The sequence below is a fragment of the Natator depressus genome, chromosome 7 (genome assembly GCF_965152275.1).
Source record: "Natator depressus isolate rNatDep1 chromosome 7, rNatDep2.hap1, whole genome shotgun sequence".
In the NCBI taxonomy this organism is placed as follows: Eukaryota; Metazoa; Chordata; order Testudines; family Cheloniidae; genus Natator; species Natator depressus.
The window spans coordinates 19304975-19329050 of record NC_134240.1 but is presented as its reverse complement, the minus strand read 5'-3'; the positions used below and the strand labels follow the sequence as shown (position 1 = coordinate 19329050).

At 42.4% G+C, this 24076-nt stretch overlaps 1 protein-coding gene across 4 annotated transcripts in view; it reads left to right on the top strand.

Moving 5' to 3' along the window:
- Positions 1 to 24076, top strand: part of NR2C2 (nuclear receptor subfamily 2 group C member 2) — a 66964-nt gene that overhangs the window by 28516 nt on the left and 14372 nt on the right. For all 4 annotated transcript variants that reach the window (XM_074957597.1, XM_074957595.1, XM_074957594.1 and 1 more), the window contains 8 exons: positions 2341 to 2443; positions 3922 to 4101; positions 7708 to 7855; positions 12456 to 12549; positions 13284 to 13417; positions 19216 to 19393; positions 21310 to 21431; positions 21957 to 22096. In XM_074957597.1, the coding sequence (XP_074813698.1) occupies positions 2341 to 2443; positions 3922 to 4101; positions 7708 to 7855; positions 12456 to 12549; positions 13284 to 13417; positions 19216 to 19393; positions 21310 to 21431; positions 21957 to 22096 (1099 nt within the window). The remainder of the gene's footprint in view (positions 1 to 2340; positions 2444 to 3921; positions 4102 to 7707; positions 7856 to 12455; positions 12550 to 13283; positions 13418 to 19215; positions 19394 to 21309; positions 21432 to 21956; positions 22097 to 24076) is intronic.

The window sequence follows — 24076 nt, the reverse complement described above, 5'->3', positions numbered from 1 at the left end:
ACAAATAATACACATTAATAAACATAGATCAAACTTTTTCTACTAAAGTAGAAGCTGTTTTCCCCACATCCACATCCACCTCTTTAAAATAGATATCTACTCCCTGTTGCTGTCAATATGATAGAACTATCATTTTATTTGACAGTAAAATTAAAAGAATGATTTGTAGGAGAGAAAATTTCCATCTGTGCATAAACATCTAAATAACAACAATTGTTTTTAAGAGATTTTTAAAATAACAGTTTATTGTAAATTACATTTCTTATTTAAATGCCTCAAAGCAGAAAACCTTCTGTTTTGAATCATATTTTTATTTAATGTCTGTGTTTAATGGGATGATTCGGGCATTAAAATACAGACAGACCCATAAAAGAAACAAAAATAATCAAGTTATATTCAGCACAAAGACAGTGGAAATGTACCAAAATAAACAACAACTCCTAGGAGTTAACATGAACTGTAAGTGAATATTTAAAGATGAGACCTTGTTTCTTTCCAGTACTACAATGGTCTGTAACATATTATAATACACTGATTCTATGCCCCAGTTAATAAAAGCCAATAAAACCGAGCACAGTGCTAGTATAAGCTTAATACTGTATATGGTTGGAAGTTTAATTTTTTAAGTTAATAAACATAATTAATTTAAAGCTGTTTTTTAAAAGTTTTTTAAAAACTTTGTCAGTGAGATTAATTTTGTCAGGATTAACTTCCTTGCTGATACCATGAAAAAAGTATGAGTTTATTGGATTATACTCCCCCACTTCCCTCCGTCCACTCTCTCTTCCTTTCCCCTCTCTTCCCTTTTCTTCTCTTTTAGGATTTAATCCTGCCTCTGATTTATTGGTTTGCAAAGGGTTAAGGATGGACTGTTTTCATCCTGACAGGTTTCAGAGTAACAGCCGTGTTAGTCTGTATTCGCAAAAAGAAAAGGAGTACTTGTGGCACCTTAGAGACTAACCAAGCTTATGCTCAAATAAATTGGTTAGTCTCTAAGGTGCCACAAGTACTCCTTTTCTATTTTCATCCTGTATTTTGAACTGAACAGAATTTTATATTATTGCATTATTTAACTTCCTTTAATATAGCACTTTGTCTTGCCAAGCATTCTTGTTTGTATGTTCGCATCATTGAATGATATCCCCAAAGTTCTAAAACAGTGGTGGGCTTGCACCTGCCCACCTCCCAGGTTTTCCAATAGGTGCAGACAGTCAATGTAAACAAACTGTCTTACCTCCTGCCAGCGGATTACCCTGACGGGCTGCATGCAGGCCGCAGGTTGCCCACCACTGCTGTAAAAGGAGTGGGAATGAAATAGAGCTAATGTGAGGTGCACAAAACATTGTGGGCTAAGTCTTCAGCTGCTGTAAACCAGCATAGCTCCGTTGAAGTCAATAAAGCAATGCTGATTTATGCCAACTGAGGATCTGGCCCTCTATTTTCATAGGAACTACAAAACTAGTGGATATACTTTGTTTATGGTGTCTAAAAAGAGGAGTAATAACTTTAAAACAAAACTGGACAGGCCTATATTTTCAGAAGGCCATATTCCCTTTTGTGAGCAAAATTTGTGTCCACAACATTTGTACCTTCTTTTTTTTGTACTTACACTTTATTGCAGGTATGAGTATTAGCAGTTAGATGTTTAGCTATCTGATTTACAACTCCAAGTGACCAGTTAGCTATCCAAATGATAATATTTGCTCCTGTGGTGAAGTGCACTGTCACACAGTGATCTACCTATGTGAATGGTGTCAGAGGCTCAAATGCAGTGAAAGGGGAGGAGCAGAAAAAAACTCAGATATTATTTTATAATATTAATCCACTTTGGAAGTTGATTAAGCTACACTGGAAAAAGGTTCTCTTATTCCAAAATAAAATTACCTATATGGGGAAGTTATTCCAGTATAGCTATTACACTTAAATTTCTTTATTCTGCAATAACTTCTCTATGTAGACAAGCCCCGAATCTTTGAAGGCTAATGCAGGTCTCTGCTTAAGATGAGCCCCAATCAGGAATAAATCTTTCAGTTCTGGATCAGGCCTCTGCCTAAGCTAAACTCCCAGACTGGACTCTGTCTTTCCAAACTGCAACAGGCCTCTGCCTAAACCAGGCTTCCAGACTAAATTTAGGGGCAGATTTATAAAGGTATTTAGGTGCCTAATGGGATTTACAAAAGTGCCTAAGCAGGTTAGGTGCCAACTTCTATTGCAAGTACTAACCTGCAAGAGTTAGCAACGCTAAGCCAATCAGTTGATCTGAATATGAAATCTCTTTAGAGCTTGATTTGATGTGATATATCAAAGCAACACCTTAACTGTTCTGGCATTTTGTTTTAGATTGTGACAGACTCAGCTTCAGTGGAACGTTTGTTGGGTAAAGCTGATGTCCAGCGGCCACAAGTAGTAGAATATTGTGTTGTTTGTGGAGATAAAGCATCAGGTAAGCAAATATACTCTTGTAACAGACGTGTTACTAGTAAAGATGGAGTGACGATGTGTTTATGTATAATGAGAATAGCAATTGAGACTTGGTCAAAAGAGGATGAATTTACAGTACAGAAATGTGTTAGCTATCACCACCTATGGCTGGTATACTTGTGGTTTGAATACAATTGTGAACAAATAAGTTAAAGGACATGATACTTGATCATAATTATGGCAAGCTGTGCTTGGTATCACACTAGTTAAACCCTCCTTGAACCAGTACTAGTCTGAACTCCAATATTGGCAAGAAATCTTTCAGTTTTGACCAGCTAGCAACAACACAGTGTGAGGGGTGTAAGTGCCAGGGAGCCAGCTGCAGCATGGTCAGTATCCTAGCAACATACTGGACACAGTTGATCCTAGTGGGGCCGGGGAGGGGGGGGAAGCTGCATGATTGATTGCACTTCTTGATTGGTGGAGGGGAGGACCTACCTATTATTTAGCACAGCAACAGAGCTCACTGGGTCCTCGACGTGTTCCATGTACACAGCTGCGCATGTTCCTGCTTCCTATCCAGCCTGCTCTTGTGACTGCTTCAGCCCCTGCCCTTCTCCATCGTTGGCACCCCTGGCTTCCTGACCACATCTCTAGTTCACCCATTGGCTCTAGCATTCAGCTTTTGATCCCTGTCACTAACCATCAGCTCTGCTCTTAACTGTGCTCCCAGTGTATCCTGTAGTCCTGATCCTTAACTCCAGGCCTGGCTACCTCCATGGCTCCAACCATTAGGCCTGACCACACACATCCCACTCCTGTCCCTGAGAGTAAGTTTGGGGTCCAATGCTCTTTCATTTCCTGGGCTACCTTGGGCTGAGAGTATAGTGCAAGGAGTTTGCTCAACTGGTCAGTGAACACTTTCCATCCATTTAACGCACTAAATGAGGTGGAGTCCTGTGAAAAAAGTAGTATGTGATCATGTAATTAAAGGCAGTATCACAATGCATACCCAAAGGGATCTGAATTAATGTCCCCTGGATAACCTTTATTCTGGAATTTCCTATGCTTTGAGTGATTGACTTGCAACTTTAATGTTCTTTTAATGTCGTTTTTGCATGTAATATCCTTTATATATTTTGTATCCATGCATGTGACTTCATTAGCAGTTATGTAGCTACACTGATGGATTCCAAGAGGAACCATTAGTCCTGGGCAGAAGTGGGTGTTGCCATTATGCATACTCTTCGAGGATGGTGGGAAATGGGCTGATCCTGGAGGATCTCCTGAAAGAAATGCAAAACAAAACTGTGACATCAGACTAGAATAGTGCTTTCACCATCAGTGCCTGCAGATATGAGGAATAACCAAGAATATAAAACAAATCTAAGGTGTGATTTGTCAATAGGCTCTGCCTGCTATAAATAAAATGTTGGTATTAAAAATATAAATAATTTCCTTGTGGTAACCGAGCTGCACATGCATTTCCTTTTCCTTTAGGTCGTCACTATGGTGCTGTCAGTTGCGAGGGATGCAAAGGTTTTTTTAAGAGGAGTGTAAGGAAGAATTTGACCTACAGTTGTCGTAGCAACCAGGACTGTATCATCAATAAACACCATCGGAATCGTTGCCAGTTCTGTAGGCTTAAGAAATGCTTAGAGATGGGCATGAAAATGGAATGTGAGTGTTCATTACCCAAACAGATACTCTGTCTACCAAGTAATAAATATGTAGACGACCGGTACTGTTAAATATATTTTCAGTTTTCTGTCTCTGTCCATGTGAAACACCAAGTTCTAAGACATCCACAATACTTTCCTGAATACAAATCAAGAAGTATCTTTGTTACAGAATTTTTGTCATCCCAAATATCTGCCTCACATTTTCTTCTCTAAACCTTTTATTTAGTTCACTTTTGTAGAGGAAGTTCAAGCTACAGTGATGAATAACTTTGAAATCAATCTCTTATGTGTGATATTATATCACATCCCCTAAGAAGGGGTAGATAGCGCCTCACTTTTAGTGCATTTTACAAGTACATTGTTTGTAATGGAGAATGTCACTCCTCTTTTCTGCCTGTGGCATGTGTTTGTGTGGTTTCCTGTGGGTTGTAATGCTTTGGTCTAGTTTTGGTTGTTGGGTTTAGTGAGTGGATGTTGGGTGGTGTTGGTGGCGTGTGATACACAGAAGGTCAGACTAGATGATCTAGTAGTCCCTTCTGAAACTCTGTGGCCTCATTTTGGAATAACTTCTTGTGTATGGGTAGATTTTTTTTTTTTTTTTTTTTTGCTGTCAGATTTGGGATTTATTTCTCCTGTTATAGAATAATGTACCATAAATCCCACTTGGTACAAATGTTATACCAATAAAATAAAAACCAGCAGGATCTTATTAAAGGGGAAAAGGCAAAATACCACATTTATTGTGAATACAGAAAGAATCATAGTAAGCAGTTAGTTATAGCTATAACATTCCATTCAATCTCATATTTATTCACACATTCATTCATACAAACACACACACACAGGTTCTGCAAGGTTGTTATCATAGTTACCAGCCTTAGAGTTACTCATGCCAAGCCACTGGCCAGGTGGCCTGGACATGAGGAGGGAGCAGGGCCTTGTCAGATGCTCATCTGATGCTCCTGGAAGTTGGTTTGCAGAATCAGACCCCAAAGTTCTCACTTTTTAGAGTCTATTTTTATAGGAATTTCTTCCTATGCCAGTCTATGGGAATTGCTTCATCATGCTGTTGCTGAATCAATCAGCAGATAGCACATTCCTGACGGCTCCCTGCTGCTAGATGTTATCTTGTTCTTTGGTTCTCCCATTCTTGAGGCTGTTGGGTGGATTCCAGTCTGCCCTCCGGGGGTCCTCTGGTTTTTTCCACTTGACGCCTTCTTCAGCCGATGGACACTGGATTCTTAGGCTGGCACCTCACTGATCATTCAGTTATTATCCACACCAAGCATCCATCCACATACATCCTCTATCTTTATTTTAATCACAATCGTTAATACAACAAAGGGTGGGGAGTCTCTGGGTGCTCTTTCTGTTGTTAGAGTATTGCTTTGAGTCTCTCTCTCTGTGAATTGCTTTGAGAACAGACTCTGTCTTAGAATGTACTAACACAATTAGCAGCTTGCAAGTTTCACACACAGAGGGAGAGAAACAGTACCAAAAACCAAGAGACCTCTTAGTTAGTAATACCCTGGAATTTAAACTATGGGGAATCAAACTCATTTGTGATTTTAATACAGAACTTCTTTAATATGATCCAACACAGATTTCCCATTAAATAAGGCATGTTATGTTCTGTGAGATGAGGTGCAATGTTCTCTACCTTTGTGGCATACTATTGCATAACAATGTACTTACCCCAAATTTGTTTTATTAAAAGAAGAGACATAAAGCTAAGTTTTATATTCATTGCAAATATTATTCCAATACCTTCCTTACAAGTCTGGGATTATTTTATTGTGAATATTATTTAAGTCTAAAGTACCTGGAGTCAATGCAGCTTAAGAGGGAAGTGCAAAGATATCTTTAAGACATCTTTGTGTTCTCTTGGTCCTGGGCTAGCTGTGTGCCAGTCCCCCCTTCGTGTAAATTAGAACAGTCTGAAAACTGCTCTGAATTTCTCTGCCTGCCCATGATCCTAAGGGGCTGTTACACCTTCTGGGATCTCTGGGGCACAGGGAAGCACCAGCCACTGCCTTATCACTGGCAATGGCCTCTGTGCCAGACACAGGTGGCAGAGAAGCTATTAGGCTAGCTATACACCATAACAGGATCCTTCTACTTTGGGATGGGCCTCACATGGCCAGCTATGCCAGCTGTAGGGCTCTTTTGAGCTGGCAGTTTAAAATGTCCTAATGCCACTTTTAGTGGCAAACTGCAGAAGCTGCTGCATTTCTAGAGGTTGATCCAGGGTCCACTGCAACCAGTGGAAAAGACGCCCAATGATTTCAGTGGACACTGGATCAGACTTCTGGTTAATAAGTGTAAATTATTTGCACTGGCAATCATTTTACTTAATCCAATGTTAATAAACAATACAGCAAATCCTTTCTATCCAAGGTATTTATATCATGTTCATAACCTAGTTTCTGGGCCTTATGATTTCTAACAAACATTAGGATAATTTTCTCTCCATCCCCAGTCAGTGGGGAATTTTTTTTTTATTTCTAAATTTTATTTTTGTTAAGGTGGGAAGGCTAGGTCAAAGCAATGGGTTTTATATTTTGATTGGAAGAAAGTTAGTTTCATGAGGCCATGAAGAAGAACTACTTTATAGTTGATTGCTGTATGAATGGTACAATAATTGTAGAGTAATGCTCTGTATTTATATAGTGCTTTATATTTTATGTAGTGCACTATATGTATATATAGTGTTGTACAAACATTAACTAATTCTCACAACACCCTTGTGAAGAATATCAGTTTTAATATCCCAATTTTTGAGAAAATTTTTCAAGGGAGCACTATGTAGTTAAATGACTTGCCCAAAGCCACGCTGCAAATTAGTGGCAGGAGCTCCTGGCTGCCAGTCCCATGCTTAGTCCACTCAACTATGATGACCCAATGTTACAGGGGATACATTTAATTTTCTTTAAAATCACAACATTGTTTTCTGATTCTTTTGCTTGAGATTCATCCATATCCCTTTTAGAACCTTGAACAATAAGTGTTTTTTCCTACACTTTAAAACTGGAGGTATTTTTAATCCTGGAGAGATTTTTTTAGGAGCCCACTAGACCTTCTTAACTGGCCAGAATGTGTGCATTACCTTTAAATCATTTACGGATCCACTGTGCCTAGGCATTAAATGCTCTTCTGCCATATAGCAGTGCAAACATTTTCTCTCAGCCTGCCTGCCCTGGTATGAATTTTAGCATTGATTTTTTAAATAAAATGTTCAAGAAATATCATTGGTCCTAACAGCTACATATTCCTTTCCTCAAAATCATAGTGTGAAAATGTGTCGTCCCGAATGCTTAACTTGGTTAAATGCAATGCAGTAACAAGCTCTAACCCCAGTCCCGCAAAACACTCAAGAATATGATTAGTCCCATTGATTTCTTATTTAATAAACATGTGATTAAGTGCATTGCAACACTGGGGCCTATGTCTCTTCAGTTATCATACTGAATTTCCAATATTGCATTGAACTGAAATGAGCCAACACATTTCATGCAAACTGAAATCCTGCTTTAAGATTTTCCTTTATTTTAGTTTTTGGATGAATTATTTCCTTTCAAATCTGTATTTTTCTATTCTGATGCAGCCGTTCAGAGTGAAAGAAAGCCTTTTGATGTGCAACGGGAGAAACCAACCAACTGTGCAGCTTCAACTGAAAAAATCTATATCAGGAAAGACCTACGAAGCCCTCTCATAGCAACTCCAACATTTGTAGCAGATAAAGATGGGGCCCGGTAAGTTTTTAGGTGTAAAATGGGTCTGTTTAAAATGCCTTCAGGCTAGAGCTCTTGTGGAGTCAGTTTTATAAACAATGGACTCCAGGGGGATGTAGGATCAGGCCCCAAAAGTATGGCCTCTTTTTCAATTCTAGAATGAAAGTTTCCTTCTTACATGATGGTGGTTATTCTTTGAGGGTTCAGATGTTTCCAAACAAATGGGCATGGAAATACATTTGGATACAACAGTAATGAATACTGTATAATATCCTAGCATAGATAGAAAATAGCAGTCTAGCTTAAAGGCCACATTTTCAAAAGTAGACACAATTGTATGCACAATTTTTTCTGGTACAAGTTTTGTGTTCAAGAGCACAGTGAATATGAGCAGATAGTATTTGCAATAAGAATTTAGTCATTTAGGAATCTGACTATCTGATTCACATATGCAATGACTTCAAATAAAAATGCCATAGCAGTTTGCAAGGCTGGACTGGAGGCTCCTTCGAAAATTTGCTGCTAAATATTTGCATTTGTGTTATGTGTGAAACTAAGCCCTGGTCTACACTATGAGTTTAGGTTGAATTTAGCAGCGTTAGATTGATTTAACCCTTCACCCGTCCACATAACAAAGCCATTTTTGTCGACTTAATGGGCTCTTAAAATCGATTTCTGTACTCCTCCCCGACGAGGGGATTAGCGCTGAAATCGACATCGCCGGGTCAAATTTGGGTTACTGTGGACGCAATTCGACGGTATTGGCCTCCGGGAGCTATCCCAGAGTGCTCCATTGTGACCGCTCTGGACAGCACTCTCAACTCGGATGCACTGGCCAGGTAGACAGGAAAAGCCCCGCGAACTTTTGAATTTCATTTCCTGTTTGGCCAGCGTGGGAAGCTGATCAGCACAGGTGACCGTGCAGATCTCATCAGCAGAGGTGACCATGGAGTCCCAGAATTGCAAAAGAGCTCCGGCATGGACTGAACGGGAGGTACTGGATCTGATCGCTGTATGAGGAGATGAATCCGTGCTAACAGAACTCCGTTCCAAAAGACAAAATGCCAAAATATTTGAAAAAATCTCCAATGGCATGAAGGACAGAGGCTATCACAGGGACCCACAGCAGTGCCATTTGAAACTTAAGGAGCTCAGGCAAGCCTACCAAAAAACCCAAGAGGCAAACGCCCACTCAGGGTCAGAGCCCCACACATGCCACTTCTATGATGAGCTGCATGCAATTCTAGGGGGTGCCCCTACAACCACCCCACATCTGTACGTGGACTCCTGCAAGGGAGTCTCACGCAACAGGGATGAGGATTTTGGGGACGAGGAAGATGAGGAGGAGGGGGAGGTTGAAGATAGTGCACGCCAGGCAAGCGGAGAAACCTTTTTCCCGACAGCCAGGAACTGTTTATCACCCTGGAACCAATACGTTCCCAACCCTCCCAAGGCGGGCTCCTGGATCTTGAAGGTGGAGAAGACACCTCGGGTGAGTGTACATTTGTAAATATAATACACAATTTAAAAGCAAGCGTGTTTAATTATTAATTTGCCCTGAAGACTTAGGATGCATTCACAGCCAGTACAGCTACTGGAAAAGTCTGTTAACGTGTCTGGGGATGGAGCGGAAATCCTCCAGGGACATCTCAATGAAGCTCTCCTGGAGGTACTCCCAAAGCCTTTGCAGAAGGTTTCTGGGGAGGGCAGCCTTGTTGCATCCTCCATAGTAGGACACTTTACCACCCCAGGCCAGTAGCACATAGTCTGGAATCATTGCATAAGAAAGCATGGCAGCGTGTGGTCCCAGTGTTAGCTGGCATTCAAGCGCCATCCATTCTTTATCTCTCTGTGTTATCCTCAGGAGAGTGATATCATTCATGGTCACCTGGTTGAAATAGGGGAATTTTATTAAGGTGACATTCAGAGGTGGCTGTTCCTGCTGGGCTGTTTGCCTGTGGCTGAAAAGAAATCATCCCCGCTGTTCGCCATGCAGTTGGGGGAGGGGTGAAGCAATCATCCCAGAGAGAATTGGGTGTCCGGGGGGGTGTGGTGTTAGTTGTGTTTGTGCTGCACGTTAACCCGAAAACATCAGCCTCTCCTTTTAAATGGCCGATATGTCTTTTTCAGTTTTACTCTCCCTTTTTTCCCTCCCGCAGCTACAAATGTTTCAAGCTGCCACTAGCATCTCTGTCCCAGAGGCTAGTGCAGATAAGAAGGCGAAAAAAACACATTTGCGATGAAATGTTCTCTGAGCTCATGCAGTCCACCCAAACTGAAAGAGCCTAGCAGAGTGCGTGGAGGCAGACGATGGCAAAGTCCAGGAAAGCACAAAATGAATGCAAGGACAGGAGGGACGCGCAAGAGGACAGGTGGCGGGATCAAGAGGAAAGGTGGCAGCAGCATGATGAGAGGAGGCCGTATGCAATGCTGAGGCTGCTGGAGGCTCAAACTGATATGCTCCGGCTTATGGTTGAGGTGCAAGAAAGGCACAGACTGCCACTGCAGCCCCTGTGTAAGCAGCCGCCCTCCTCCCCAAGTTCCATAGCCTCCTCACCCAGATGCCCAAGAACACTGGGTGGGGGTCCTCCGGGCACCCAACCACTCCATTCCAGAGGACTGCCCAAGCAACAGAAGGCTGGCATTCAATAAGTTTTGAAGTGCAGTGTGGCCTTGTCCTTGCCTCACAGCCACTGGAAATCATTCCAGACCTGCAACACTATGCGGTCCCACCAGTCTGTGCTTGTTTCCTGGGCCCAGAATCGGCATTCCATGGCATGAGCCTACCCCATTGCCACCAGGATGGCCAAATTGCCAGGACCCGTGCTTTGAGAGAAAGACATCTGTGTTCATGTCCTCATCACTCTCGTCACCACGCTGCCATCGCCTCCTCGCCTGCTTTTGCAGGTTCTGGTTCTGCATATACTGCATGATAATGCGCAAGGTGTTTACAATGCTCATAACTGCTGCCATAATCTGAGCGGGCTCCATGCTTGCTGTGGTATGGTGTCTGCAAGAGAGCAGAGTTGCAGGGGAAGCGGTGGTTGGATGACCAGTTTTGCAGACTTACTGCACCGTCTGCTGCCAGGACACAACAGCTGAGTGGGCTGCACACTTGCCGTGGTATGGCAAGACAAGAGCAGCCGAGCAGAGTTGCAGCAGAAGCGACCCTGCGAGACCACCAGGAGAGCAGAGTGCCAGTGGAAGCGGTGGATGATGACAGTCATATAGAGGACCTGCGAGGTGGATTCATAGCATCAGGAGAGCAGAGTGGCAGCGGAAGCGGTGGATGACGACGACAGTTAGCAGTCCTACTGCACCATCTGCTGAAAACAGTATGGCACCCGCATGGAAAAAAGGCTCGAAACAATTGTCTGCCGTTGCTTTCACGGAGGGAGGGCCGACTGACGACATGTGCCCAAAACCACCCACGACAATGTTTTTGCCCCATCAAGCATTGGGAGCTTAGCCCAGTATTCCAGTGGGCAGCGGAGACTGCGGGAACTGTGGGATAGCTACCCACAGTGCAACGCTCCGAAAGTTGACGCTAGTCTCGGTACTGTGGGTGCACTCCGCTGACTTAATGCGCTTAGTGCATTAGTGTGGGAACACACACAATCGACTATAAAATCGCTTTCTAAAAAATCAACTTCTATAAATTCAACCTAATTTCATAGTGTAGACATACCCTAAGTGTCTGATAAATACTGCAGTCAAAGACATTTTGTTCTTTTATATTTTTTTCTGTTGCACAGGCAAGATGTGTTCTCCTTCACAGCCCTAATAACCACATTGCAATCAGTAAGTATTATTATTAATATCATGTATTTGTTATTTATATAGAACCATTCGTTTGTATGACATAACACAGTTGAAAAATGCATGACAGGTTCCTGCCTCAGAGAGTTTACCATCTCAGTGCCAGGCCCTGAGATGATAAACTCCCTGAGGCCTGAATCTGTCATGCATTATTCGTCTATATTGTGCTATGCAAACCTATCATGCTATATAAATAACAAATACATCATAATTATACTATTTGACTACAAAGCACTTCATAGATGAGGCCCTAAGTTAGGTGTGGAGAAAGAACATTAGACAAGGGGCATGGTAAGAGAAGGACAAAGATTTAAGTAAAATTGGGATATGTGGTTTTATGTAAACATTGTTCTTTCCTACCACACTTCTTCATCTGATGTGATCCTTCTCTTTGCCCTGTCTCACTTGGAATGCCGTTTACTTGAGGCATGATCCTCTGTGAAGTGCCATGCAATTTACATAGCTAATAATGGCTTACTGGTTGTAATGAAGAAGATGACACCTGCCAGCATGACAGAAGAAATCAAATCAAAAAGCTAATGAGAGGAAAATCAGGTTGAGAAATCACCAGCACTTCAGCAACAGAAAGAAAGGCATTCATTTGCTGTGGCAAAATCACCAGCCCTCTAGTTAAAGTGCAGTTTCTTCCAGGATACAAACTATTTTTTGGAAATAGTTTTCAGCAGGACTAAATTCTGATGGATGAATTCTCAACATCAAAAATGGAAAGCCCAATAAAAGTAATCCTCATTATACTGCACTGAAATAGGTTCCCTCTTAGATTCTTTACATTTCTGAACAGGTCAACAGGTCTGCTTGATCCAGGAATGCTTGTGAATATTCAGCAGCCTTTGATACGGGATGATGGTACAGTCCTGCTAGCTACAGACTCCAAGGTAATATTCCTTTCATTTTTTTACAAATCTTACATTTTATTTACTAAATTATTTTGGGTATATTTTTAAAAAGAAATCCTTCTGACCCCTTTACAGTCACAAAAGGTCCTTACCTCAGCCGAACAGTTGCTGTTCCACTGCAAAGAGATAGAGGGCATTAGGAATTGGAGAGACCACCACAGTGCAACAAGTGGAAAGGAGGGCAGGTCTACTGGCTCTGTCTGTGGGGATTCACTCACTGATTATTGTCCCCTGAGGAAGAAGATGGAGTGGGGGGAGGCTGCTGCAGGCAGCCCTGAAGTTGTTGTTGCCTTTCTGTAACATGTAGTCTGAGGTGATAATACCACAGTGCGCTGAAACAAATCCTATATTTAAGGAGAGAGAGAACGGATGATCTAGAAGATCTTTTCCATCTTCAGCTTATCTGATTCAGTGGGATGTACTTTTTTCCCCCGGATATAATTATGCATGAATTTAGGTTGATAACCCTGTAGTTGATCCATCACAAAAATACACACCAGAAGTCAGGAGGAAAAGTTTTGGCTAATTTAATGATCACCCTTACCCAAATGTCAGCCACTGTCCTTCACTGTGGATATTCAGGAGGAAGTGAAACCTATGTGGGAACAGAGGAAGGAGATACACAGGATTTAATAATTATCAAGAGATTACATACAGCATTTCACCTAACTATATATAATTTTGATCCATTAATATGGTTTCTTTCTTTGTAGGCTGAGACAAGTCAGGGTGCTTTAGGAACACTGGCAAATGTTGTAACGTCCCTTGCCAGCCTTAGTGAGTCACTTAATAATGGAGATACTTCTGAAATCCAGCAAGAGGATCAATCTGCCAGTGAGATCACTCGGTATGAATTTATATTAGCAGCTTATTTGGAAGGTGAACCTATACATTATAGGTTCATGCCACACTAGTAATGACCTTTTTAACTCACTGTATAATTTCATTAATGGTTTGGCTGCTGCCATCGACCTGAACTTCTGCGACTCTGAAGACCTCCTTTCATTCATGTTACTGTTATAGATGCTCTCCCCTATTTAGTAACAAATGCAGTATAATAAAGCAGGGTTGTATTTCATATTTAATAAGTTACAGGAAAAGATAACTGTTTTGTGACACAAAAATATATTTCCTTCAAAAATGCTGAAAATCAGTAACAGTTTTGTGTTATTTCAGTTTTTTACTTTGAGTGTGCATGTGTGTGTGTAGTGTTTGTGAAAGTAAGGAAATAATAACTACAGTGCTGTGTCAAGTATAGTACAGGCAGATGGTGTGCAAGCTTCTCCCAGACAATTGTCATGAACTTCAGTCCTGGCCTTTAATGTCTCCAGATTTACTCTTAAATTTTCCCTAGGACAAGGCTGACAATGTGGTTTGTAATGTGGAAAAAATTGGGATTAGGTTGAGATCAACAAACCTTGTCTTTTATGGCAATGCAAGGCAGAATTTGAACCCCAGCTCTCCAAAGTGATCTCAATCTCTTTTGTTTATTTCAAAATCAGGAAATAGGGAAGTAAAATCTTGCAGCTCCGTTTTTTTAGTTGTTTTTTTTTCCCTCAAAAACGATAATATGTAATGCTAATGTATGAAAACAGGAAAAATTTGGATTTTATCCCATCTTTTCCATTCAGGTTCCTAGGATAAGATTTTTAAAAGTAGAAGCTATATTTAGACTCCTAAATAAGCTAACTGATTTTTAAAAGTGCAGAGCACCCGGCTGCTTCTGCTGATACATAGAATCATCATAGAATATCAGGGTTGGAAGGGACCTCAGGAGGTCATCTAGTCCAACCCCCTCCTCAAAGCAGGACCAATCCCCAATTAAATCATCCCAGCCAGGGCTTTGTCAAGCCTGACCTTAAAAACTTCTAAGGAAGGAGATTCTACCACCTCCCTAGGTAACGCATTCCAGTGTTTCACCACCCTCCTAGTGAAAAAGTTTTTCCTAATATCCAACCTAAACCTCCGCCACTGCAACTTGAGACCATTACTCCTTGTCCTGTCCTCTTCTACCTGAGAATAGTCTAGAACCATCCTCTCTGGAACCACCTCTCAGGTAGTTGAAAGCAGCTATCAAATCCCCCCTCATTCTTCTCTTCTGCAGACTAAACAATCCCAGTTCCCTCAGCCTCTCCTCATAAGTCATGTGTTCCAGACCCCTAATCATTTTTGTTGCCCTTCGCTGGACTCTCTCCAATTTATCCACATCCTTCTTGTAGTGTGGGGCCCAAAACTGGACACAGTACTCCAGATGAGGCCTCACCAATGTCGAATAGAGGGGAACGATCACGTCCCTCGATCTGCTCGCTATGCCCCTACTTATACATCCCAAAATGCCATTGGCCTTCTTGGCAACAAGGGCACACTGCTGACTCATATCCAGCTTCTCGTCCATTGTCACCCCAGGTCCTTTTCCGCAGAACTGCTGCCTAGCCATTCGGTCCTTAGTCTGTAGTTGTGCATTGGGTTCTTCCATCCTTAGTGCAGGACCCTGCACTTATCCTTATTGAACCTCATCAGATTTCTTTTGGCCCAATCCTCCAATTTGTCTAGTTCCCTCTGTATCTTATCCCTGCCCTTCAGTGTATCTACCACTCCTCCCAGTTTAGTATCATCCGCAAATTTGCTGAGAGTGCAATCCACACCATCCTCCAGATCATTTATGAAGATATTGAACAAAACCGGCCCCAGGACCGACCCCTGGGGCACTCCACTTGACACCGGCTGCCAACTAGACATGGAGCCATTGATCACTACCCGTTGAGCCCGACAATCTAGCTAACTTTCTACCCACCTTATAGAGCATTCATCCAGCCCATACTTCTTTAACTTGCTGACAAGAATACTGTGGGAGACCGTGTCAAAAGCTTTGCTAAAGTCAAGAAACAATACATCCACTGCTTTTCCTTCATCCACAGAACCAGTAATCTCATCATAGAAGGCGATTAGATTAGTCAGGCATGACCTACCCTTGGTGAATCCATGCTGACTGTTCCTGATCACTTTCCTCTCATGTAAGTGCTTCAGGATTGATTCTTTGAGGACCTGCTCCATGATTTTTCCGGGGACTGAGGTGAGGCTGACTGGCCTGTAGTTCCCAGGATCCTCCTTCTTCCCTTTTTTAAAGATTGGCACTACATTAGCCTTTTTCCAGTCATCTGGGATTTCCCCCGTTCGCCACGAGTTTTCAAAGATAATGGCCAATGGCTCTGCAATCACAGCCGCCAATTCCTTTAGCACTCTCGGATGCAACTCGTCCGGCCCCATGGACTTGTGCACGTCCAGCTTTTCTAAATAGTCCCTAACCACCTCTTTCTCCACAGAGGGCTTGCCATCTACTCCCCATGTTGTGATGCCCAGCGCAGCAGTCTGGGAGCTGTCCTTGTTAGTGAAGACAGAGGCAAAAAAAGCATTGAGCACATTAGCTTTTTCCACATCCTCTGTCACTAGGTTGCCTCCCTCATTCAGTAAGGGGCCCACACTTTCCTTGGCTTTCTTCTTGTTGCCAACATACCTGAAGAAACCCTTCTTGTTACTCTTGACATCTCTTGCTAGCTGCAGCTCCAGGTGCGATTTGGCCCTCCTGATTTCATTCCTACATGCCCGAGCAATATTTTTATACTCTTCCCTGGTCATATGTCCAATCTTCCACTTCTTGTAAGCTTCTTTTTTATGTTTAAGATCCGCTAGGATTTCACATTTAAGCCAAGCTGGTCGCCTGCCATATTTACTATTCTTTCGACTCATCGGGATGGTTTGTCCCTGTAACCTCAACAGGGATTCCTTGAAATACAGCCAGCTCTCCTGGACTCCTTTCCCCTTCATGTTAGTACCCCAGGGGAGCCTACCCATCCGTTCCCTGAGGGAGTCGAAGTCTGCTTTCCTGAAGTCCAGGGTCCGTATCCTGCTGCTTACCTTTCTTCCCTGTGTCAGGATCCTGAACTCAAGCAACTCATGGTCACTGCCTCCCAGATTCCCGTCCACTTTTACTTCCCCCACTAATTCTTCCCTGTTTGTGAGCAGCAGGTCAAGAAAAGCTCCCCCCCTAGTTGGCTCGTCTAGCACTTGCACCAGGAAATTGTCCCCTAGGCTTTCCAAAAACTTCCTGGATTGTCTATGCACCTCTGTATTGCTCTCCCAGCAGATATCAGGAAAATTAAAGTCACCCATGAGAACCAGGGCGTGCGATCTAGTAGCTTCTGCGAGTTGCCGGAAGAAAGCCTCATCCCCCTGGTCCAGTGGTCTATAGCAGACTCCCACCACTACATCACTCTTGTTGCTTACACGTCTAAACTTAATCCAGAGACACTCAGGTTTTTCTGCAGTTTCGTACCGGAGCTCTGAGCAGTCATACAGTCCCTTACATACAGTGCTACTCCCCCACCTTTTCTTCCCTGCCTGTCCTTCCTGAACAGTTTATAACCATCCATGACAGTACTCCAGTCATGTGAGTTATCCCACCAAGTCTCTGTTATTCCAATCACGTCATAATTCCTTGACATCACCAGGACCTCCAGTTCTCCCTGCTTGTTTCCAAGGCTTTGTGCATTCTTATATAAGCACTTGAGATAGCCATTCTTATATAAGCACTTGAGATAACCTGCTGATCGCCCCTCATTCTCAGTATGAGGCAGGAGCCCTCCCCTCACAGACGTTCCTGCCTGTGCTTCCTCCCGGTATCCCGCTTTCCCACTTACCTCAGGGCTTTGGTCTCCTTCCCCTGGTGAACCTAGTTTAAAGCCCTCCTCACTAGGTTAGCCAGCCTGCTCGCAAAGATGCTCTTCCCTCTCTTCGTAAGATGGAGCCCGTCTCTGCCCAGCACTCCTCCTTCATGGAACACCATCCCATGGTCAAAGAATCCAAAGCCTTCTCTCCGACACCACCTGCGTAGCCATTCGTTGACTTCCACGATTCGACGGTCCCTGCCCCGGCCTTTTCCTTCCACGGGGAGGAAGGACGAGAACACCACTTGTGCCTCAAACTCCTTTATCCTTCTTCCCAGAGCCACGTAGTCCGCAGTGATCCGCTCAAGGTCATTCTTGGCAGTATCATTGGTGCCCACGTGGAGAAGCAGGAAGGGGTAGCGATCCGAGGGCTTGATGAGTCTCGGCAGTCTCTCCGTCACATCGCGAATCTTAGCCCCTGGCAAGCAGCAGACTTCTCGGTTTTCCCAGTCAGGGCGGCAAATAGATGACTCAGTCCCCCGGAGGAGAGAGTCCCCGACCACCACCACCCGTCTCCTTCTCTTGGGAGTGGTGATCGTGGGACCCCCCCCATCTCAGGACAGTGCATCTCATGCCTTCCAACCAGCGGAGTCTCCTTCTGCTTTCTCCCCCCAGACATATCATCTGGTCCACTCTCCGCAAAGGTACCTGTGGAGAGAACATGAAAGCGGTTAGTTACCTGTGTCCGCGTTGCTGGAACCGGACATTCCCCCTTCTTCTTCTGGAGGTCACATGTTGCCAAGCTTCTTCACTGGCCTCTTGGCTCCGCTGTGCAACCTGCTCTAAATCTTTAGAGCTTTGTGCCCGTAGAAGCATATCCTGACTTTTGTCCAGAAAATCCTCAGTTTCTCGTATGCAACGCAGGGTCGTTATCTGTTGCTCCAGACCTTCAATCTTCTCTTCCAATATGGAGACCAGCTTGCACTTTGTACCGACAAAGTCGCTTCTGTCCTGTGGAAGAAAGACAAACATGGCACATCCAGTGCAGGTCACAACAGCTGAACCCCCCCCCCCCCCAATATCACCTTCCTACTATGAGCTTCCTCAGAGAAGTTGGCAAGATGTAAGCCTCACTGGGCTCACTCCAGGCGAACTCCCAGGCAAACTCCTGCTGTATGCTGCTCTGCTGTTCGCGCGCTCAGCTGGTTCGCGAAGCTCTGGCTATTTTTAAACAGCCAGGCTTCCCTGAAACAAACAAAAGACAGCCCCAATGCCCGCCCCCTGCAGGCTACCAGCCAATCAGGCTGGTACCAACTATATACTTTTAAATCTTGGTCCCAAGGAATAAATAGTTAACTTATAAACAGATTGCTTGGAAAATAGTTGCATAACAGCATTATGAAATACCATAACGTGAATATGAGTATGAAATGGGCTCAATTCTCCTCAAAGTCTGAGCTCCAGTCATTATGGGAGAAGAGTTGTGGGGTAACCTCAAGGAGCTGTTTGCATTTTCCTGATTTTGCACTGGCCTAGCTGCAATTTTAGTTACAAAGAAGCCTTGGGGCTGCTGAAATATATGCCATTCTCATAACATCCCTAAGAGATCTTATGCCAGTGGAGGATCCTTGTAATGAAGCCTCAAGGTGAGAAAGAGGAAGGTGGGTGAGCAGTGCAGGAGCCACCGTTACTAGAGTAGGAAAGAACAGCTGGTGCAGGGCTTATGCCAGGGGAGAATTCCCCTCTGCAAGGGAATTTTCCATCAGACATATATGGCCAGAACCTGCCTGGCCCCTTCACACTGCCTGAGCAGAGCAAAAGACCAGAATGTATTGGAGAATATGGCCCAGAATCTGTACCAAAAAAGTTTCTGGCTTATCTTCTAGATGGAAAAACATGTAGTGTTTGATTTGCCCTCTACTCCAAATGTGTTAATGGTTATAAGGAAATAAACTTGCATTGTTTCTTCATTTATTTGCAGGGCATTTGATACTTTGGCTAAAGCACTTAATACCACAGATGGCACAGTAGCTCAGAACTTGGCAGATGGGATGGATCCTACAGGGGGAGGGAATATTCATGTAATCAGCAGAGATCAGTCAACACCAATCATTGAAGTGGAAGGACCCCTACTTACAGATACACATGTCACATTTAAGGTGAGTGCTTCCTGAAATATCCTTTTGGCAAAGACATAATCTGGAATTATTTTAGTATCGTGTTTTTCTTCTATTGTTGTATTTTGCTGTAGTCAGTATTGTCTAGTACACTAGTTGTCATAAATATAAAGGGAAGGGTAACCACCTTTCTGTATACAGTGCTATAAAATCCCTCCTGGCCAGAGGCAAAATCCTTTCACCTGTAAAGGGTTGAGAAGCTAAGGTAACCTTGCTGGCACCTGACCCAAAATGACCAATGAGGGGACAAGATACTTTCAAATCTGGAGTGGGAGAAAAAGGCTTTTGTCTGTCTGTGTGTGTGTACCTTTGCCGGGAACAGATCAAGGATGCAAACCCTCCAACTCCTGTAAAGTTAGTAAGTAATCTAGCTAGAAAATGCATTAGGTTTTCTTTGTTTTGGCTTGTAAATTTGCTGTGCTGGAGGAAATGTGTATTCCTGGTTTTGTGTCTTTTTGTAACTTAAGGTTTTACCTAGAGGGATTCTCTCTGTTTTGAATCTGACTGCCTGTGAGAATATCTTCCATTCTAATCTTACAGAGTGTTTCTTTTATCTTTGTTTTGTTCTTCTAATAAAGTTCTGTTTTTTAAGAATCTGATTGGGTTCTTAGGGTCCTAAGAAACCCAAGCTGGTCTGTGTTCAACTTGTTTATTCTCAGGCCTCCCCAGGAAAGGGGATATAAGGGCTTGGGGGGATTGTGGAGGAAGAGAAACTCCAAGTGGTCTTGTTCCCTGGTTCTTTGTTAAAGCGCTTGGTGGTGGCAGCATACCCTAGTCCAAAGGCAAAGATTTTGTGCCTTGGGGAAGTTTTTAACCTAAGCTGGTAGAAATAAGTTTAGGGGGTCTTTCATGCGGGTCCCCACATCTGTACCCCAGAGTTCAGAGTGGGAAAGGAACCTTGACACTAGCTATTGTTGTTAAGGACATAATAAAAGATTTCCACATTTCCCTTGCACTCTGTATCCTTGAGCACTGCATATGCACTCTCATTGGGACCTTTCAGTTGACAGTGGGATGATGTTTGTTTTAGATTTAGATCTTATATATAGTACTACTGTGAATCACTTTTAGTGTTAAATATAACAAATAATATCAGATGTGTAATTCATATACATTGTTACTAAAAATTATTTTGAACTCTTGACTTTGGTTGTTTGAGGCATCCTCACATCAAGTATGTTAAAATTTGGGCCATTTTTTAAGGATTACAGCTATGTTCTTCATGGTCGTGATTTGACGAACTGTAGTTGTGGGATTGCACTTTGAAGCAGCTGTATCTTCAAGTGAATTTGAGCAAGAACATCTTTTAGATATATTGTATGGGAGAAACCAGTAAGGATTTTCCTTCTTTCTGCCAAAGTGCATTTCCTTTAAGCAGATAAAAATCATCAAGATAGTGAAATAAGCAATGTATAGGAAAGCTAGTCTGTGTACTTCAAGTAAAATTGTGTTTTTTGCAAGTGTAGATTCATATGGCATGACTTTGCCAGAACAGTATAGATTTTAAATAAGTTGTAATTTTAAAGAATTGCACTTAGTTTAAGACCTGATTCTCATCAGTTTTATAGTAATTCTGAAGCTAATAATGCTGCATGCTGCAATGAAAATTCAGGGATAAGTGTTATTGAATTAATACTAAAATACTTTTAAAGTAACCATCCCATTTGGTTTCCCATATTATTCCTTTCATACCTCCCCATTCCCAGCCTGTTCTACTTACCACTACTACTAAGTTATGTGCTGAAGTTTTACTAATCTAACTTCATGATAAATGACAGTTTTCAGCAAAAGACTCTGAATGCAGATTGCATGTTTTTATTCAAATTTATTTCATTCATAATAAACATTGATTTATGTCTGACTTGTACAGACTATACTGTACTCTTATTTCCGTGCAGCTAACAATGCCTAGTCCAATGCCAGAGTACCTTAATGTACATTACATCTGTGAGTCAGCATCACGACTGCTTTTCCTCTCAATGCACTGGGCTAGATCTATCCCTGCTTTTCAAGCACTTGGGTGAGTGAATATTTTTCTGTTGAGTGATTATTTAAGTATTAAGCTGAACATTTTGCAACTGCATGGATTTTTAAAAGATAAAGTTAATTAATTTATAATAAATTGTTTAAAATGTATAGAGATTATACAGCATTTTTCTACATTTTGAAGAATATGAAAAACAAGATGACTGATGATGATGATGATGATACTTGGCATTATAGTGGGTAATGAGCCTGTACTGTGAAATTGAGTCAAAAGCAAGCAACTAATTTTTGGACATATAACTTGGCAACTCTAAGTAGCAGTATCTCCATTTTGCAGATAATCTATAATCATTTCTCATAGCCAATGCATCCAGCCCCAAGCACTTTTGTTGCTGTTTTTTTTAATTTCTGTAATTTGTCAATATCTGCCTATTACTAAGGTGCCCAGAATACTATCATTATAATTTATAACCATAATTTTACACGTCAGATCTACAGGATAATACCAACATGAGTTTAATACTTGCTAGAATTGTTTGTTTGATTTGTGTCTTTATAGACAGGACTGTAACACAAGCCTAGTTCGTGCCTGCTGGAATGAGCTGTTTACCTTAGGCCTAGCACAGTGTGCACAGGTGATGAGTCTGTCTACTATCCTAGCAGCTATCGTCAACCACCTGCAGAACAGCATACAGGAAGGTATGTGTTAGGTCACGCTAGGTACTAGGTACATGTTACGCAGGCATGTGCTACTTTCAGCAGTAAAGAGTTAAAAACCTGTGTCTGTACATTTTTTTTCACAAAGTATTTTCCAAGGGGGAACAGGTATCGTTCCCCCTGAGATCCAAACACAGAAGGAACCCTCCACTGTTCCTGCACGGGATGTGAGAATCAATCTCACCAACTTCACAAAGAGCTCTCCATAGTTCTAGGCTACATCTACACTACAGCGGGATCGAGGCTCTGAGATCAATCCACCGGCGGTCGATTTAGTGGGTCTAGTGAAGACCCGCCAAATGGACAGCAGATCGCTCTCCACTTGACCCCTGTACTCTACCCAAGAAGAATAAGGTAAGTCAACGGGAGAGTTTCTCCCATCGACCCCCTGTAGTGTAGACCCTGCGGTAACTCGACGTAAGGTATGTCGATTCCAGCTACTTTATTCACGTAGCTGGAATTGCGTACTGTCAATCAATTTACCATGGTAGTGTAGACATAACTCTAGAGATCAAAGCATGGGGTGGGGCCCAGGCTAGAGGGGACACACACAGTATCTCTCCTTCCTCCCTTTTATCCAGCTGCGAGTCTACAAAAAAAGCTGCATCTCAAAGCTACATTAACTTTTCTGTGAACTGCGTTTGTGGAGAGTTCCAAAGGAGGCCCCAACGCGGGGGTCTTTTGGCAGCACAGAGGCAGAAGCTCAAGAAGCTTAGAAGGGCACTGTAGTGTGCTGATACAGGGTTTTAGCATAGATGCCCTTTCATGTCCAGCAGATTTCTCAAGATATGGGCTGAAATCCTGCACATCCACAGAAGAATTCAAAGGAAGCACTGTAGAGTACACACCATAGAGTTTTCCTCCCATCCTAGAATTTCATGTGGGTATTTTTCTTTGCTGGAGGTGATGAAACATAGACGCCCACCACAAGTTGGTTACAGTTACACTTTTGAAATAGTTGCTGACCGTCACTGCACAATTATTACTGCAAGTATATCACACTACCAAAATATAAATGTTTAATAATTAATTAATGGCTGTGTCACAAAGTTATATCAAAAAGCTCAAAACAAACTGCCTCTGGCGTCCTTAAGAAGATAGGTATCTTTTTTGATTCTGTGTTAACCTGCTAATTTTTATCTCTAGAATGGAGGATGATCTGGTACAGCTGGCTTTTTTACAGGGAGGGTTATGCAAATTAATATGATTGATATGGGTAACTTTTCTTTTTTTTATAAATGGGGGAAATTATTTTGTCTGCAGAAAAAAAAAATCAGTAGTGACAGCCTAAAGTGTGCAAATACAATTTATCTTTACTTACAGAAGTAGAAGAAACCAGATGTATATGTAGCCAGAAAATTACAGAATACTACATATGTCATGAAACTAGCAAGGATTAGTACCAGGATGAAGGTACAAAGATAAATACGTTTTTAAAATCTACATAAACCATGAAAACATAGTTTAAGTTTCAAGGTGACTGCAGAAAATAGTCACAGTTCAAGACAGGCAAACCTCAAATGATTTACCCTCATTAATAATCATAATTTTTCTTGGAAGGATTCTTCCATGGTGTGGAGAGCCTTTAGATACAATGGAACTGATGTAATTCCACTGTTTATGTGAGGGCAGCACACAAAGGGGTCAGGATTCTGTGTGCTCTATATTAGATCCCAGCACACCATGGGGTTTTGAGGGGATGATGGAGAAGCAAAACCAAGGGATCTGTGACTATGTTCACTGAACATTCTTTTTCCCCTTCCCTCCATCACATCAATGAGGAGGATACAGGAGCTGCAGAGCTCAACTGCAGTTGCAGCTCTGAAGTAGCTGCTGTAAATTAGAGCAGCTCCTGAGGCTGTTCTAATATATTCCAGGAGCCACTCTTGCCACCAGCCAGTTCAGAATCTAGGCAGTAAAAAACTGTATTAAAGCCACCTTTGCCACTCCTCTCCCTGGGCT